Raw genomic sequence first — 19,585 nt, forward strand, 5'->3', positions numbered from 1 at the left:
TGATCAGTTTACTATCCAAAAAAAAATGTAATTCTTTAGACGCGTTTTAGCGTCCTCCGTCGTTATAGTCCTGCAACACGATCATCCTTGATATTCTTTTCACAGGATCTTTTTACGCGGATTGTTTGCTCGAATAGCCCCTAAAAGTTACGATACCCTTAACTCGCGAATCTTTCGAATCGATTTGTCCACCGCTAAGCATCTACTGCTCGATGAAACTTAGCACGCGATGAAAGAGAAATCGCGATATTTCAAAGAAATTATCTCTCGACGATCGGTGAAACAGATAAATACGTCTCTATACGTATAATATTTACTTGGTACGCTTGACAAAAGCGATTTGAATTTCAGATTTTCTAGGAACTTCAAGTGATCAAAATTCTCCTTCCTTTCCTTTCATTCTCAAAGTCTTTAAGCTCTTCCCCTTTAGCGTACATAATGAACGAGGATGCATAAAATACTTGGAATGATGCACAAATCTCTTCTTAAGTTCAGTTTCTTTGATCGCACCCATAAAGATATACATTTGTATGGAAATTCATAGTCTATTGATTAATAAATACGTGTCTCACAATATCCTCACCAGACATCACCAAAGTCTTCGCGACATCTTGGAAGTAGCTCAAAGCAGCGACGAAACACTCAAACAGCATTAAAGGCCGATTATCCGCGCAACCTGGCTAGTTACAAATTGCGAAATTCATTAAACTGGACTATTAAAGAGTTCCCTCTTATGGCTTAGCAGGTCGCCAGATATCAGAGGAACGAGGGATGAAAAAGAGCCAGCTAGCTCTTTTTAGCTAGGTTTGCACTGCGGCTTCATCCACTTTTCCCCTCGTTCCAGTCGATGTTTGCTCGATGGCTAGCGTCCATGAGGGTGTTCAACGATCGTAGATCCAACGCAGATTATCCATCGGCTTCCGTTTATATGCTTCTTTCCACTTCGATCTCGTTGTTTCGAAGAACTTTCTATTGACTATCGAAGAGCTGTTCCGTTACGGATAGTTGCGTATCAACAGGTATTTCGTCGAGAATATTCATGTTTGTTGCACGAGGTGATTTCTTTGGAATTTTCTATCGTAATTGTCTTTTAGCTCTTGTTGTTATTTCGCGTTACAGTATTAGTTAGTTATTATCTCATGTTTTTAAAACTAATATTTACTCTTAATTGACGAGGTAATTCTTTTGGAATATTTTAGTGGGTTTACAATTGTTGTTATTTAAGGTGAAATTATTACACAGCTGTTACTCTTTTAGTTATTACAAGTGGTATAAGTGGTAACAAAGATATTTTTAAACTGTGCGACCTTTGACTATCTCCTTTAATTTTGTGCGTAGTATACTTCGAGATTTCTATCACATTTGACATTTGACGTCAGTGCTATCTAGCTTATCCGCGTTTTGTAACTTTTCAGAATATTAGTTTCAACCCGAAATTTTTCACCCTTTAATTTTAATTTCAATTTTTTATCGTAATTTGTAGCGTTTTATTTACAGTGGCACAAAATTTTTGTGACGTTTAAAATCCCATTTCCCTCGTGATTTTTCAGAATTTTTCAGAGTTAATATTTCACAACGATGGCGAATGTTTGATATAATATTTGATTCAGAGTAATTTCGAAACATAATCTATTTCTATATTAGTTTATGCGATTCAATATTACTTCGCATAAAGCTCAAGCTATTATTTATAACCTGATATAATTATTTATAATTTATGCCTAGAATTCGCGTTGATATCGCATAAAATACCGTAAAAACACAGACCGTCACAGATTTGACAATGAAACGTAACGTGTCGAGCAACTATTATTCTTAGGTTGTTAAATTTAAAAAGAAGCTTGCAACTGAAGTTGTAAAGTTATTCGAGGATTGTCGAACGCAAGAAAAATAAATGGACCAGCGGTGCTGACTCAAGGAAACTGTGAAATGTCAACAGCTTGGGAACTCGTTTCTCAGGTGCAAAAATAACACGCTAGTACGAGAAGAGAAAGACTTAGAGCTTATGGCGTTCCGTGAAAACGCTCTGGTAATACTTTATACACATGCTACGTTGTGTTAACTAAAAGAACGTCATTTCTTATTTACGTCAATTGAGAATGATCGTACAAATCATAAGACATCGTTTTCTTTCACTCGTGAAAAGCTTTTTTTTATCATTTCGTAATTTAATTTCGTTTAATTATGCCAATAACACACTTTTCTTCTTAAACACCATGCTACATTTTTTTTTTTATTTATTAGAATATTTACAATCAATTCTCGTTGAGAATTTTCAGTAACTTAGTTTGGCGTGATACAATGACATGGATTATAATAGTTTTATATCGTTGGTTCTAGTAGAAACTAAGGATTTAATCTAGAGGGTATTTTCTTTTTAGTCTGCGGATCTGGTCCGTCGTGTCCAGTAGTTGGGTGACTAGTGGGTTGTGGTGGTTGTTGACTCTTGTGTTATATCTGCTTCTGAACTTGTGTATTTCATCTTTGACAGTAGGTAATCCATGCTACATGACGTATAAATGGTTACTGTATTGATTTATATTAATGGCGATATTGATAATTTTTATTCAAAAATATCGGCAAACACTTTTAAGACGAAAGCAAATATACGTGTAAAATGATAATACGAAAAAGTTTTGCGGTTTGTTCGTCAAAAAATCCTAAAGAGATCTAAAAAGTCCTTGATCATTTTTTCTTAAACTCTCGTACCCCTTTTCGGATATTATGCATTCGTTCCCTCGTTTTCAGGATAGGTTTGAGCTTTCAAGTTCGAACTTTCCGCGTGATTTTGCGAAGGTTTTAGTTCCTCGCCCGCATGTATTTACGTCTGTTCCATTTTCCTGAAACTCGAAGCGTGACTACTATACTTTGGCTGCTAACGAAATTCATAACTTCGTTACGTCGTGACCTATAACACGAAATATATAAAAACAAGAATATAATATAGTAAAAGTATAATACGATATGCACGCGCAGATAAAAATAACAAAATTCAGAAATATTTCAATTCTAATACTCCAGCAAAGTATTAAACGACCCGCGTTATCTCATCGATAGATTCCGGATATTTCTGCGTTTGTGACAAAAAAGCACAGAGTATTCGCTTTGATATTTGCTGCGTGACGCAAATCATTGTCATTGTTTAATTGTATCATTTCGTTCGATCGCGTGGCCACAATTATTTTTGTACAAAATTCGTAAAATAGAAATTATTGTACAAAGCCAATATAAAAACGAGTTTGCATAAAAGTTCGCAATCTACGTATCGATCTTGTCAAAGAATAGAAAACGATAGGAAAGACAGTACGAAAAAATAAATAAACGCGTGGATCCTTTCGAATATTGCAAAGAAACTCTCCGATCTTCTTTGCACAACTATCTATAAGGGAAAGCGTTTGGGATTGTTAAAAGAATATCTATGTCGATGAACCTTCTGAATAGACACAGCGAATAAACGATTGCGTTTAACAAGCAATCGATGTCAAGCGATGGGAAATGTATCGCGGAGCGGATCGAGTGAAAGCATCTTTTTTCATCGTTCATTCGGAAGCGAACTTTCTTCGTGTCGGAAAAACGCGATCATCGGACACAGAGCGGGAAGGAAAATAACGCGAGAGAGGAACTACGCCTCGAATAAATCTGTCGATCGGATCCGAGCGATCTTCAGTGTTTGCTTTCGTTGCCATCGTTAAATAACGAGACTTCTCTTGCATCATTAATTTACATATTTGCTTTTAAGATTTACGATTCTTCTTTATTTTTTGTATATTTCTATACACCATGGCAATACGTTGCGAGATATTACATTTTACAAGATTCATTCTAGTTTTGATAATTGGTTCGATTCTGATTGGTAATTCGTTTGGTGACGAGAACATCGAGAATGATCCTGTGAACTTCCGGCACACGAAGGATCTTGAGGTAGCTGCTAGTGAACACGAAGGTAAGTAACAGTTTTAAAGAAGTCTATTCGTAATTGCTTCGATATTTTGTTTAGAAAATGATAAATATGTTCATATACATACTTTTCGAAGTAGTTGGTTTAATTATTTTCTTAAGGTACGTTAAATCATTATCTGAGAGAGATTCGCTTGTCAAAGTAAACGAATTTATTCACAATAGGCATTTATTAATTTCCAGAAGCAACTTTCCTAAAGTAAATGAAAATTAATCGAATCACATTGTTAAAATAATTCTTTTGTGTCTTACTTTAAGGTACGATTCAAAACTAATATTCCTCGATTTACAAAACTATTAAATTAATAATAAAAATTCGTGGCTAATGCTTCAAGCGTTCGAGAGATCAAAGGAATCATTCTTTGTAATTGTCACCTTTGTTTTATTCATTTCTCGATGCAAGAAACGGTAGACTTAATTAATACCGAAATAGAACGCCTTCAGTTACTCGGTAAACCTTAATAACTCCAATTAACACCATCCTTTCATGGAGTTCGAGAATTTCTTGAGAAATTTTCGGCAAAGGGTGAAAAGCTTTATTCGGTAATTAATTCAAACAGGTGGAGGAAGGCAAGAGGAAAAGGGCGGTGGCACCAAATACGAGGAAGATCATCATACCGTTGACGACGAGAAGGGTGACAAGGTACAGCACCATTGCTTGAACGAATTTCTCGTACAAAATCGTTCAACAGTTTCTACGAGTTGCACATTCGCAAAAATTTTTACCAAAGTGTTTTATTAAAAGAAGGATAAAAGAAGAAAGTAGAAAACACGATGTTTTAAGCGTGACGTTATTTTGAATTGTTTTTACGTTAAATAAATTGCAGATATTTATGCAAATTCATATCTTCATAGATGCGGATAAATAAAGTGTGTATTTTATTTTTTTAACTTTCGATATTTCATATATTTTTGCATTTGTATATTTTTTTTGCAAATGTTTGCATATTTACGCTTGTCAAAAACGCATAAATGTCCGCAGTGTAATAATGACACCAGAATATTCCTTTTAAATTTATCGAACGATTTCATAGAAGCTTTCGCAGTTTTTATACAAATCGTTATTGATGAATTAATTTTATCGTTCCCTGAAAAAGCCAGAGGAAATAAATTAACATACAAGCGATACATTTAAAATAGAAAACGATAGAAGAATGCTCGTTGAAATGGTTTAACGTTACAATAAAGGTCATAAAGATGCAGTAACAAGATCCATTATTTCTTCGATATCTTTTCCCAAGAATCATTATTAATACATAAAAAAATACTTTATTGCGAATTATAAAAGAATACTCGTAAAATGCTTCGATACTACAAGAAAGACTTCCAATAACAACTCTCAATATTAATATCTTCGATAAATTGCATTTTATAATCATTCCGTTGCACGGAAGGATAACAAGCGTTGCTTTAATCTATCAACTTCTCATTAATTTACGCGTTAATGTTAATCAAAATATCCATACACTTGCGAACAACAATGTAAATGCGTTATTTTTCAATCTGCTTAAATTTCTCTCCAAATTTTTCAAATACGTCCAATATCATCGTAATTTCACCATAAACTCAGCAAACCGTAATATTTCGGCGTTAATTGATAATCTGGCTGCAATATCACAGCTGTAACAAATTTCCTTGGGAGCATGCAACACTCCTCTTCTCCTGCAGCCGTACTCGTCATTGTCGACGTCCAAGACTCTCTTCCCTTTTTATCGCCCGTAATATTAGTGTCCACCCGGTGTTCTTAAGGGATTATTTATTATACGGTCGTCGTTGCGCGAACGATATCTTTGCAGAGACTGAACGACGCTTCTTTCTTCACCGGGAAATTCTTCGTAACGACGAGACGGTATTTTCGCCCCTTTGTCCGGTACACGCACCCTTCGATATTGCTTCTCGCGCTCGTTTCACGGGCCACTGACCACGAGGCAATTAATTCGTTAACGGACTCGTTATTCGCCCAAAAAATTCTTTTCAACATAGCCATTCGGAGAAAATTCTTTGATTTCTTCGAAACCAGTCTCTTTTATGAATTAGAACGTTGTTGTTTTGCAATTCTTTTTTGTAATATTTATAACGGCGAGTAGACTGCGGATTTTTATGCGAACTCGTATCTTTTAAGAGTATGATTGATCGAGTAGATCCTTGTTAGAATGTAGTTGTTTTATATTTTATAGGAAGCACAGTACTTTGGATATTTTGTATAGCTTCTCATATTGCGTGCAATTTTGCGTTTCCAAATCTCCTATGATTGCATGGAAATCCGCAGTTTGTAGCAATTTGTAGCTGTATGACATTTCGCCCGTATTTGTTGTGCGATCATATTTTCATAACGCGGATGCCTGTTTCATCGATCACGAATGCTTGAAAACAGGGTTACAAGGTCTTCCATGAATTCGACAAGGGTGAGAAGGGCCACCATGACAACGAGGGCCACAAGCAAAAATACGACGAGAAAAAGGGGAAAGAGGAAAAGGAACACGAGGAGACGGATCATTATGACGAGAGTCACCATGGCGAAGAAGGCGAGAAAGCTGCGAAATTCGACGAGGAGGGCAAACACCAAAAAGGCTACAGCACCAAAGGAGAGCACAGTATTTCTAAGAAGGTTTTTATTTCAAACTATACAAACTATACTTCAACTGTACATAGGGTGGATAAAAGTTTCTAAAGTCGATACGTGGATATCTTAAGAAAAATGTAATTCTCTAGACACAGAGAGTTTTATTAAGAAATTATGATACGAGACGAGTGTTGTAGGACGAGTATGAGAAGAAGCACGATTTTTACGACGAGTATCACGAGGATGGGGAACATGAGAAACATGGAGGGTATCACCACGAACACGAAGGCAAGAAGGGTGGACACGAGAAGAAAGGACATACGGACTCTGCTCGTCGCGAGGTTTGTCAAAATATAGAAATTAATTGGTTTCTTTTCTGATAAATTTATCGTTTATTTATTTGGTTCGTTCGTGGATCAGTTTTAATTTATCCAAATCGTAAGAAATTGTTACATGATTTCTAAACGTTCAAACGTTTCTAAACTTGTCAAATTCGATATTCATTGATATATCTATCAGCATCGGCATGGTAAAAAGAAGAATCACGAGGAGGGTCATCATCATCGTAAGCAGAAGGGTCGCAAGCTCGCTGAAGGCCACGATAGTCATCATCAACAGGATAAGAAATATGGAAAGAAGGGTGGACACGAATCAGGGAAGAAATGGTTCGCCAGCAGCGGTCATTAAATTCTCAGGAGATAAAGTATGTTTTCTAAATATGAATTTATGCTTCGAAAGATTAACTCTTCAGCTAGTCATGACAGCGAATATCCGCGTTTTAAAACGATTCAAAGATTCGTTAAAAAATATTTAAGTGATTAATATATGACAATTTAGAAAACTCTTAATCCGTTGTATAGAATTTAGAAGAAACAGAATTGATGATTATGGTACGTTATACACATATTATACATTCTTAGACGTAGAAATCATTAGAGATAATTATTCAGTAAAATATTAAACGATTTTCGAACAAATTAGGGAAACTGAAAAATCAATAGCGCAACAAAATATTCATCGTTTAAAATCGATCAAATTAAAGATCACAGTGCATAAAAGATATGCATAGAAATCATAATAAAATCGCAATTTGTACGTATGAAATATTAAGTAGCTTTGGCCCTTAATCCGAACCGAAGTTTATCGATTAGAAACGGCAGGCCGAAAGTCACTGTGCACTTTCGCCGTGATGAAATTTTCAAGGGAACCAACATGTCATCGTTCTCAGAACTCTAATGCAAATGCATAAGAACATTCGGAGGAAGTAGTCGAACGTCGAAACAGAATGCAAGCGCGTAAATAGCGAGGCAGGTGTGTGGAATTGTGTATATTCGTTGACTGTTCGAGGTGACAGCAGTAACGAATGCAAGTTCGGCAGAAAGCAAGGGAACGAAGACTATGCTGTTTATGAACGACGTCTTTATTCGAAAAATTACAAAACTTTATCGCCTGTGCAAATGTCAGTTAATCACTTTTTAGTAAAGTCTGTTAAATATATACGAACGCGCGTCAAGAAACTATTTTTATTCAGAAAAATTCGGCTGTCAAAGCAAAGGTTGAATTTATGCAAAGATTTGTTTGACATACCAAGTATTATACCTTGGATATGTTATATATTTTCCCATATTTATTATATACACTTTTAAATTTTCTACAAGTGCATACAAATTATTATAATTGTTAAGTGAATTTTTATCGAACCTTGATTCCTTTGTCTGTCTTTCTTCACCGATACGTTTCTTCGAATATTTTTAATATGCGATATATGACATTGAATATGAATATTTTGAATGATAATACACGCAACCTGCTACAGAAATCTGCATCACTTTTTGTACATGAAATTGTACGACAAGCATGGGATGAGGAAGTAACTTTTGTAAATCCTTTATGAGCTTTAATGGGATACGCTTGAAACCAGATAATAATAATTCTGGATTATCCATGTTGATAGTATGGTGCAAAATATATCTCTTTGCGCACTCCAACGTTTTGCAATATTTCGATCGTCTAGTTGGATATTTTATACATATTTAGCAGTTTTATCTCAAAGGATTCTCAGAGTTCGTTATTCTAACTAGAAGGTTATGTTGCTATCACATTTCGAAAATTGAGTTGTGAAATTAGAATTACTGAGATTATTGTCGAGGGGAATTCTCGTATAATGTATTTGCAACGGAATGAGATGCAAGAGGATTAAGAAGAATATTCTACTTTTCAATGTCGTTATGTTTATTTTTATAAATTAAATTTCGAACTGCTATCAAATTTCATATTTCGTCGCCTGAAAAAAAGGCAGAAACACTGGCACGTAAAATGGCATTCTTTCTTCAGAGAATTATGAATCTACATGGCAAAGTTACGAGCCGAGATCGATCAGTTATATATAGCGAAACATCTGGACGAGTAGAATAAGCCAAAAAATCGCGTTGGCCGATCAAGCGAGAATTCGTTCTCTCCCGATCTCTCGCGACGATTATTCCGGCGTGAAAAGTGAAAATCTTGGCGTGAAATTGGCCACGGTCCGCTAAAGCGCTTCGTTGTCGCGCTGTTGAATGAATACGACCGTAGTATCGACTCGAGATACCGCGATTGTTCTCGCGACAGGAAGCCAGACGCGTCCAGTTATCAAACTATTCCGTGAGATACAACGTTGATTCACGAATTCAGCAGTTAATCAGTGAGCCCGAAAATGATTTTCTGGTTCATTTCAGGCAATCGTTATCATATTTTTCTCGCAAATTCATTCTTTCTAACGCCATGAGAATTAACAATCCAGCTGTTTATTTGTCAAATTGGTAACAAAACGAAAAGTAGAAGAAAGTTGATGAAATTATACAAGATAAGCATCGATCAAGCATTTAACCACTTTTGACACGCGAATGTCTCAATAATATTAAGAAGCTACAATAAAAATATCACAATATATTAGCGTAATTATAATGTAATTAATCGTAACGAATTTGGACAGAATGGCGACGAAATTTAATAATACGATAAATACGAAATAAAAACATTGGTACTGTGTGGATTTCACGTTCCGTAGCTCCGTTGAAACTTGTTAATAAAGCACTTGAAGATTTTTTGTTGCATAAGAAAATTTCTACCTATAAAACAGCGATGTAATATTATCCTGACAGACGAATGGACATTTTTCGAAGTTGTAAAATCTCTGTTTATTTTAAAAATTGGTAAAAACGTTCAAACCACTTGGATAATATTTTCTAAGTATTTTGACAACTCTGTTTGCGCACTGTTTGAATATAACGAAGTAAAATTATCGTTAATTCACACGAGTAAAGCGCCAGAGAAATAACGTGGAAATACGAAGGGAAATGGGTCGTTCAAAGTCAGACAGAGCGCGTGACCTGTTAAAATTACTTCCTCTGCCATTTTTCATCAATTTATTACCGAAACATTATAGCAGCGTTATAAAAGTACTATTTATCATTTTCAATTCACGCACTCACTTACAAAATTTCAGTAATAATACGCACTTTCTTCTTTTTCTTTTCAAATCGTTTTCATATCGTCCCAACCGATCCGATTATAATTGAAACTAAATTGCACTTTCCCTCCGCTTTTTTTCATAGTTTTCTCTTCGTATTGCGACACTGTTTCTCAGCCACGGCTGAGCACGAAATAAAAACAGAAAAATGCCGTGATGCCGTTGCTTAAATACCACGCTGCAAGGGCAAGAAGATGGTCGGATCGAATGGTAATTTCAAGCGATAGCGTTGAACGAGGCCAGTCGTTTTCCATGAATCGAATAAATTCCTCGAGATGAGCCGAAGATTGCCCCTCTGGACAGTTAACGAACACAGTTTTGCAAGCGTAATGGCGGCGCTCGTGGGAGGAACAACGTCAGAAGCTCCGACGCAGCCCTTCGTCGATCTTCGTCTTGCCACTAACGGGCGAATTAAACGTTACAACCAATCCGGGAACCTCTTCTTTTTTCCTGTCTTTCTATTTTCACTGCCCACGCGAAGCGTGTCTTCGCAACCCCGAAACGCTTTCATTGGAAAATGAAAGCAGATGGAACGGGGAACGGCTGTTTCGCTACTAAACTTTAAAGCGTGACCGTGTCACGCACGAAAATGAAAGTCTAAAGTGCATTTCCAAGTGCGTCCGAATGGACGTCAAGGGCGGGTTTTCGAGAGGGTGTGGAATACGATGAAAGTTCTAGAGAGTTTGGTAAATAGAACATACTTGGAGATGTACATATGCCGAAGAGAAATATGTTGGACGTATGGTGGATGTAACTTCGTATAAAATGTTTGAGGTTCTCTTTTCTCTTCTTTTCCTATTCTACTTGCTGTTTGTTCGTTTGATATCGTGCGATAAAAATGATATTGTCGTGTAATTATTATTCTCGTCTTTTAGATATCGTTATTAATTAACATGTAATTATTATGATATAGATATTTATTTCTGTACTATAGTAATATAACGAAGAACCAACTGCGATTGTTTCAATATTTCTTTACACGACATCTAATAAACTGATTCTCCCAAGTGTTAAAAAGAAATCGGGCCTTTTGGTCGAATTTTAAAAAGGTTGCTCTGTCTTGAAGAATGTTCGCTTACGCTAATTGCTGTACGTATAATTATATCGCGCATAGCGTTTGTCAATTTGTCTAACTATTGCACAGTAAATCGATGAAAATTTCGATTTTCGGTTTTGTAAGCAATTTTGCTTGCATATTGATTATTGACATGAAAATTTGACGTAATCGAAGCGAAGTATGATTTTAATTATAGGAACGAGCACACGCAGAAAGGTAATTCGTCGCGTAATTTGAATTAATAAATAATTTGTTTCGGATAATTGTTACGGACGATTGGAAGTGATAACTCGATTGAAACGAATCGCGTGATCGGTAATCGCATCGCTCAATTCGTCGACGACGGTTGTGCATAATTAATCTCGATACGTATACATTTACGCAGCGCAAATCATAACGATATCATGTATATAATACGTCGGTAGAGTTTTAACGGAACTGTGCAGCGCGACGAAGATAAATTCGTCACAGGTGATTGCAAAGTAGCGATCGATTTACCGCACCAGCGATGGTTACTTCATTAATCTGTTACAAAATGTCTAGCTTCTATCGAAAGATGGGGCTGCAAGATTTTTCTTTCGATCTGGAAGAAATTTTCAAAAAAATATTCCATGTAACTGTTTCGTATACGTTATTAAGCGTTTAAATACAATATTTATATCGTGTATGTAAAATCATAAAAAAGCAGAAGACCATAAACGGGGTAAGAAGAGGAAAATTTGCAATTATTAATTTGTTTCTTTCTCTGTTTTAAACCATACGTAATAGAAACGCCATACGATAACCGTCCCATGTTTCTGGAACAAAAAATCGAACAAAAATCACGTGTAATAATCCTGCAACGAAATGTCGTGACAAGCGGAAAAAGTATTTCATCGGATTCTCGTACACAGTGCAATTAAACCACTTTCACGAACCGCCAGCTGCAAGCAACAAAACTAAAAATACAATTTTCCCTATATTTTCGCTGGCAAACGAGAACCAGGAGCATGTCGCGTTACGATTATTCCAGTAATTAACAGTTCGCGAGGATTTTACTTGTTTTAATCGAGCAAAATCCAACTAGCGAACGACCAACTAAAAATAAGAAAAAGAATAAAGGAAGTTTCCAAATGAAAAACGAGCCAGTTTTATTACTGGGAATACGATGAATTCTAGATAAAAACGTTGAAAAAGGAACAACGAGGGCAAAGGTTTGTGCAATATCGTCGAATAAGAGATGGAAACTTTGAGATGTTTAGCACGATTCGGCCGAGCGACCATCTTGTGCAACTTTATAAATGGAGAAAGGAGGAAGCTGAAAGATTCGATCGACAAGGAGTCAGGTTTGCTGGCTCGATCGGGTAAATCGAGGCTTCTAATCGGTGTGAAATTGTCATATCATTCGCGAATGGTTTTCTGTGGTGAGAAATCACCCGATATAATTGCCTGGACCAGGTAGAATTGCAGTTCAGTTTACGTTCTGTGGCCAACGAGACATGGGAGCCCGTGTGTTATCGGCAGCCGGCCTGCTGCTTTTGCTGTTTTGCCTGGTAAAGTTCGCCGATATCACAAATAATAGTTTAAAATTTTGAATACTATTCCTAAAACAGTCAAATGATCAAAAATAGTCGACGATTTTTCTAGGCTGTTAAATATACGTACAGTTTGTGTTTTTAATTAATTGGGGTGAATCTTAGTGAAATCGATGGATAATTTAAATTTTAAACGACACGAGTGAAATATAAATCGTACAAAACGGTTGTTTAGTATAAATTATACAAAGAAAAGTATTTTACGTTAATTTCAGTGCGACGATTACTTATTTTGAAGGCTCCTACGGGCTTTTTGGTGGGTTTGAAGCGTATACGTCGGTGTAGGTGAAATTGAGCGAAGAATGTGAATTCAATTTAAAATTGTTTGAAATAGTTTTAAGCAATGAACGTTTTTCGAAACATCGTAGTATAAACTCAATCGAATAAATGCATACAATTTATTTGTTAGAGCCTCGTTAAAGCTTTCGAAGGTATAATTTTAATTTATTCGAAAGTATTTGAATTTTCACGTTTTTTACATTTAGCCATCTTACCAACTTTTCTTTATACTGTACATACGTATATGCTTTGGTATATCCTAATTATTATAACAGAGAACGAACGCGTAATGCGTGGGAATGTACAGAAACTGATGAGTTGCAGATTAAAACGCGTAATTTTAATTGGACTTTTTTTCGCTTTATTCCTGCATGGGATTGCAATTCGTTATAGAAACTGCGCGACGTATAAATACGACTACGTGTAAATTAATAAATACACTTTATCTATGCATTACAATAATTAATATTGCAACATTGCGATAAAATTGATAAAATATAAATCGAGATAGCCACTTGTTCACGCTTTTTAGAAATTTTTGTTCCAAAAAGTTGTCAAACTTTCTAGATGAAAAAACGAGAAAAATATTCACTTTCTCGTGCAACGGTATTAGATCCATATATTTTATTCGTTACGTAACAGGCAACTGTCTCGTAAGATTATAATAAAAAGTTTCACACAAAGAAGTAGCATCATGCTTCAACCGTAACCAGACATAATCGATTTTCTCGGTTGCAAATCCTTTCAATTGCGAAATGTATCTTTGACAGGGCACGAGATCGTCGATAATAAATACAAACATCACCAGGATAAGGAGAGTCCCTTTGAACCCAAGACAAATCGCACTTTTCGATGTTCATAATGCTACAAAAATCAACGATGAGATTTTATCGTTAGCAGAGAGTCAAAATGCGATTCCTGAGAAAAATAGCGTTAAAGGCAGGTTGGACCAACGAGTGGATCGATCGAGAATAGTATTGGTAAACGCTGGTGATGTAAAAGGCTTGGAAAATTTAAAGCATGTTCTGTCTGTCGTTGAATACGAACCGCAGAAAATTAGTAAGATAGGAAAAAGGAAAATTGTGGACTCTCATAACATCAACCCTGGTAAGTAAACTAAAAAGTAAATTTAAACGAATTGTAACACAAGATATTACTTTCGTATCCTTAGTTTTCTAAAAGAGTATCATTTATGTTTGTAATCAGTGGTAATTATATTAAAAAATCATATATGCGTCTGCGCATGAAAATACATTTATCTAAGTAGAAATACATTTTCAAATTCTCAATAAAAGAAATAACTTCAAACGAGGACGTTAGGGGAAAAATATATAACAAGTTTACTTTTATGTATTTTATATATTTTATATTGAAATTATAAATTTTACTTGAAAGAATAAATTTTTATTTATATTGAAAAATTCGCTTATTGATTTATTCGACAAATTAGAAAAGTCAAAAGATAGAAAATTCGTCTTCCATTAAAAGATTCGTTCAACTTTCTTTAACCTTAAATGTCATATCCGAAAAGCAAACTATTTTTCAGATACCGTAGTTCCTAGCCGTGAAAGCGCGAGTCCAGCAACTCCAGACGTTACGAACACTTACTACGAAGTACCACGAACCGAGCGACCGAAGAAACTCGCAACAATACCGCAATACTATTCCAGACCCAACCAAGGCAGCCAGAAACCACTTAAAATCGATTCAAAATCAAAATCTCAAGACCCAGAGCACATATACCGAGTCACAGTCTCGAAAGCAATCAAAGGAAAGTATTCTAGAACTCGTTCCCCGCAAACTCTTCAATCAACTACACCAAAGGACGAAACGAACATCGAAAATGTACCTAACCAAAAGATCACTACTCCTTTGTACAACCCTCATACGTTCACCGCTGACCCACAGAAAAAATACTACGCAGACTCCGTAATTACTACAACACCTTCCGGCAACGATTCTTATCCGTCAAAAGTTAGTAAACGGAAGAAAAGTCGCAAACGAATGACGAGTAAACCTGCGCAACAAGTAGAGTCATCCAGTTTCGCTGAAAATACCGAAAATTATCCTAAAGAATTCCTGAAGGCTCGAGAATCGATAACGAACGAAAATAAGAATAAATCGAGGAGATTAAGTTTGCAAGCCAAGTTACCCAAGTATGATATTGCGCCAAGACCATTTTCCATAAGCAGATACCCTAAAGAAAGTCAGGAAGACAATTCGGAGAAAATAAATGGTAAAGGAATAGCCTCCGACGAGATCCGAGGCATCGACGATAGAAATATTCATGGAAATACTGCGAAGATAGATAGTGGTCACTCGAGTGGTTACAGAAATTCTTTGCCTGGATTAAATAAGAAATCGTACGAAAGGAAAGATAGTAAAAGCAGTTCGACGATCCGAGTGAACGTGAAAGATGGTTCTTTGCCTACCGATCTTCGAAAATCTTTGAAATCCGATGCCAATAGAGTCGGTGTTCCTTACGAGGATTCTCAGATCTCCGAAGAAAATGGTTCTTTCGAAGATAAAAGTTCCACCGATCATTCTAAATCCGATGCTGATAGGCATAGTCGTAAGAATTCCCAAATCTTTGTGAGAAATGACTCGTTGGAAGACGAGGCCTCTGTTGATCGTCACGAATCTTCTAAATCTGATGCTTCCAAACCGAAACATAAAAATTCTGAAAGGAAATATTCCGACAGGAATGGTTCTTTCGAAGATGAAAGCTCTACCGATCGTCAGCCATCTTCCAAATCTGATGCTGATAGGCATAGTCCTCATAAGAATTCCCAAATATTTGAGAGAGACGACTCGTTGGAAGATGAGGCCTCTGTTGACCATCGTGAGTCTTCTAGATCTGATGTTTCCAGACCCACACATAAAAATTCTGAAAGGAAATATTCCGACAGAAATGGTTCTTTCGAAGATGAAAGCTCTACCGATCGTCAACAATTTTCTGGACCCGATGCTGCCAGACTCGGACATTATAAAAGTCCTCGAAGAAAGTTCTCTGGAAAAGATGGTTCATCCGAAGATGGAAGTTCGACTAATGAACCGACAAATGGTAATAATCGATACAACAGTGGGTCGGGTCTAGGTAAATCTTCTGAAGAGTCATCAGTAATCTCATCGAACTCGAATTCTTATGAAAACATCAAAACTCCAGCAGTTACTGTTCATTCGGTAAATCCCATAGTTTCCACTCCATCGCCTTACACAGCATCCAATTTACATTCAAATAACTACGTTTACTATCCGGCATTGTTGCCCACTCGGGCACCGGTAAACCAACCTGAGCAAAATGACGCAAAGATACAAGAAAACGATGAGAAGGATAGTATAGAAGCTTCTGATGGTGTGGCGGAAGCTACGAATATTGCAAACGACAAAAGCGGGAATTTGGAAAAAGGCGGGAAATATAAAATACAGAGAACGCCAGACAAAGATCATCAGACTGGAATTCATGATTTACAAAGTCACGAGTATATTCGTGACAGTGAACGTGTATCTAAAGATGTAAAAGATGGTTCCGATGGACTTACGAAGGACGAAGACAGTTATGGCCAATATGCGCAGAAGTATGACGACATGGTGGAGGAAGATGTTGCAACCGATGGCTCGCATAATAACGAGAGTCATCAGAGTGCAAAAGAGGGTGCAGCGAGTGGCAACGCAGGTGGAAAGGGTGGTGAAGGGAAATTTGAGAAGGGTGGAGCCACGGAACGCAAGCAAGAGCATCATGAGAGCGATGATGAAAAAGGGGAGAAGGTAGGACGTCAATGCGATTGGATGGGCTATTAATTGCTTTAACTCGTAATTAGTAATTAGCGTTTTACAGTCACTGGTAAAACTCGAAAGTTCACGTTGGATGAAGATTAGGAGAGAAAACGTGATTAGTCTTACGTATATTTAATGATTTTTTTTTTATATCAATAGCCGGATGTTTCTAACTATTTTGATCATAAAGAACAATTATTCCTACCCTTTAGACGATATAAAATTACGAGTTCTAAAAGTTCTGAATCGTCGAAATTAAAAAGAAATTATTACACAGAATTTTCATAATTAACGATGCGCATAGCGAATCATCCATAATATTGCATTTTCAACTAATTTGATTACGTGTTACAAAATTCTGTGAATTCCGTTATAAAAACCTTTTTATCACGAATTCGTAATAAAAATTATTAATGCCTGCGAGTTCTCAGAAACGAGGATTGTTTAAAATTCCGAACAATATTTTCACACTTATCCTCGCGTATATTACGTTCCCATATTTTTTTTTTACTTTTTCTGTGAAAATTTTACGATAAAATTTTCCCAACTTTTTCAGATTCTCGATAATCAAATGCACAGTGATAAAAACCAATAGCGCTTCGTAGTTCCCAAAGATAGGAATATCGAAGAACTCCGAAAAAAAATTAATTAAATGGTTTCTACATCGTTAAAGCTATCACTGATACGGAAGTTAGTCGCCGTGTGTCTAATTTGTTTTTCGTAGGGTTACAAAAGCTGGCATGAGGAGGAGAAAGCTGATAAGGGTCATCACGACAAGGAACGGCACAGCAATTATTTCGACGAGAAGGATGGCGAAAAGAAAGATCATAAAGAGGAGGGTGAATACCACCAGGAACACGATGAGGGCGAGAAAGGTGAAAAAAAGGCGGCATTCGACGAAAATGGGAAACATCAGAAGGGTTACAATACCAAGGGACAACACTTCGTGCACAAAAAGGTAAGTTTCATATGGGGTGGACTGATCTGTTTTTATTAAATTGAAGAAACTATTTTTTGCCTTTATTCACTTTTATCTAAATAGAATTAAAGGGTTGATCAATAGTGAAAAAAACAGAAAGTACACTTTTGCCTTTATTGTCTCTTTCCCAAATAGAATTTTCTAATTATTTATCGTAAATAATTTTAGGATTTATGTTTGATTTAATATTCTATTTTGATTTGAAGATTTTGCGTAATAAGGTTTGGCGATTCATTGTTTAAATTTAAAGAACATTTTTATTAGTATTTTCTATTATTGGTCGATCCTGTATTTACTTTATAGACAATTCCAAAATACACTTCGTTAGAATTCTTCAATTTCTGTCTTTACTTTGCCTTATTCTCTTTCATTTTACAATTTCCTTTTTTATCTTAAAATTTTTATTCCAGGATGAGTTCGAGAAACGAACCGAGTTCTTCGACGAGTTCCACGAGGATGGTGACATGGAAAACGACGGCGAACATTATCACGAGCACGAAATGTCCAAAGGCGGTCACTACAAAGAGGGTCATCATAATAAAGACGACCACGAGGAAATGCATGGGAAGAAAGGCAAATACGAGAAAGGTGGTCATTACGATGATGAAAAAGGTCATAAGGTTAAAGAGGGCAAGGATAGTCACTACGAACATGAAAATATGTATGGGAAGAAGAAAAATCATCATGATGGAAAAAGATGGATGTATAAGAAGGGCGATGGCGGAAATGGGGCTGATAAAAAGGGACACTGAGTCCATTTTTTTTGACAGCTCCAGATATTTTTGTTATTTCTTGTTGATAATTCGTTGTTTGTATAAAAATCAAATACACATATGCGTTCTTAAAAAATACTACAGGAGAATTTTAACGAAACGACACATCAAAAAGAAATTTTCATGTTGCAGATCTACGTTGTCTTTAGCCTGACTAGCTAAAATTTTGGTTATACGAAAAAAAAATTCCTTACGATTTTTTATAGTTTTGAACTCTACACCCAAAGTTAAAGCTTTCTTACAATTAATATATTTGTATGTATAATATAGTATACGCTGTATAATATACATTGCTCGCGAAAAAAATTGCGATACTTGCGCAATGTCGTACTTGATTCGACGAGCAACTAATAGCGTAACCATCTGGAAGATCCAAAAAGACCTACAATGGCTCAATAACAACCTGTCAGTGACAAAACGAGTCAAAAGATAATTTAGATAATTATAAATCGATGAACTAGTCGATTGTTCGTTACTAATTACTATCAAACAATTATTAATTACGAGCTTAAGACACCCCTCTAAATTTCCAATTTAATCGTTGCACCTATTCTACGAAGTTTGTAAGTAGCATTAAGATTTAAATATTTTTACCAAATTGCATCGTACGAAGTATCCAATGTTCAACAAGTTATGCTTCACCAAAGTAAAGAAAAAAAGAAACGCGTATAAAAGATTCCTCCGTTCTCCTAGTTGTAGAACAGCATATAAAATGGTACTTACAAAAAGGTAAAAATGTTTCTTGAGACAACCAAAATTTAGAGCCAGATTTAGAATCCAACTAATACTTACCGTGAAGAAAATTGGAAATTTCATACGTTGCAACCTAATACACGTGCAAATTGTTATACTCGCTGTTTTTATTACACGATACTTATATAAAGATTGTTAAACTTATAATAAATCAATTAAGTTAAACTTGCAACGAAGTACTCGAACGGTAAAACTTTGACATTTAGCTATCATAGCGAGAGTACGAGCTCGAGGCTCAATTTCATTCACTTTAGCTGCACAGACGCGAAATTCATTTGCTCGGTTCGAGCCAGTTGCTCTTGTCACCGCCACTTCCTCTATGAGAAGAAATGCCTGGTGTCTATAAAAAATGGCCGGCTGCGTGA

The 19,585-nt window shown here is 36.0% G+C and overlaps 2 protein-coding genes across 2 annotated transcripts; both read left to right on the forward strand.

The window, feature by feature from the left end:
* The first annotated feature begins 3,780 nt into the window (after window positions 1–3,780).
* Window positions 3,781–7,472, forward strand: LOC126925081 (putative eggshell protein). Its single transcript, XM_050740248.1, has 5 exons — window positions 3,781–3,943; window positions 4,518–4,600; window positions 6,332–6,565; window positions 6,718–6,861; window positions 7,040–7,472. The coding sequence occupies exons 1-5, from the start codon at window positions 3,781–3,783 to the stop codon at window positions 7,205–7,207; spliced, it is 792 nt and encodes a 263-aa protein (XP_050596205.1). The 3' UTR covers window positions 7,208–7,472.
* A 4,805-nt stretch (window positions 7,473–12,277) lies between these two features.
* Window positions 12,278–19,330, forward strand: LOC126925109 (RNA-binding motif protein, X-linked-like-3). The gene is made up of 5 exons (XM_050740360.1): window positions 12,278–12,617; window positions 13,709–14,045; window positions 14,485–16,706; window positions 17,440–17,673; window positions 18,105–19,330. Exons 1-5 carry the CDS (start codon window positions 12,564–12,566, stop codon window positions 18,444–18,446), a joined length of 3,189 nt encoding a protein of 1,062 aa, XP_050596317.1. The 5' UTR covers window positions 12,278–12,563; the 3' UTR covers window positions 18,447–19,330.
* The last annotated feature ends 255 nt before the right edge of the window (window positions 19,331–19,585 follow it).

This window comes from Bombus affinis, chromosome 15 (genome assembly GCF_024516045.1).
Source record: "Bombus affinis isolate iyBomAffi1 chromosome 15, iyBomAffi1.2, whole genome shotgun sequence".
Taxonomy (NCBI): Eukaryota; Metazoa; Arthropoda; class Insecta; order Hymenoptera; family Apidae; genus Bombus; species Bombus affinis.

Excerpts from the sequence above, each read along its gene's own strand:
- LOC126925081 (XM_050740248.1), top strand. The coding sequence starts at position 3,781 with ATGGCAATACGTTGCGAGATATTACATTTTACAAGATTCATTCTAGTT. Across the intron at positions 3,944-4,517 it reads AGCTGCTAGTGAACACGAAG|GTGGAGGAAGGCAAGAGGAA; the intron begins GTAAGTAACAGT and ends TAATTCAAACAG. Across the intron at positions 4,601-6,331 it reads ACGACGAGAAGGGTGACAAG|GGTTACAAGGTCTTCCATGA; the intron begins GTACAGCACCAT and ends GCTTGAAAACAG.
- LOC126925109 (XM_050740360.1), top strand. The coding sequence starts at position 12,564 with ATGGGAGCCCGTGTGTTATCGGCAGCCGGCCTGCTGCTTTTGCTGTTT. Across the intron at positions 16,707-17,439 it reads ATGATGAAAAAGGGGAGAAG|GGTTACAAAAGCTGGCATGA; the intron begins GTAGGACGTCAA and ends TGTTTTTCGTAG. Across the intron at positions 17,674-18,104 it reads AACACTTCGTGCACAAAAAG|GATGAGTTCGAGAAACGAAC; the intron begins GTAAGTTTCATA and ends TTTTTATTCCAG.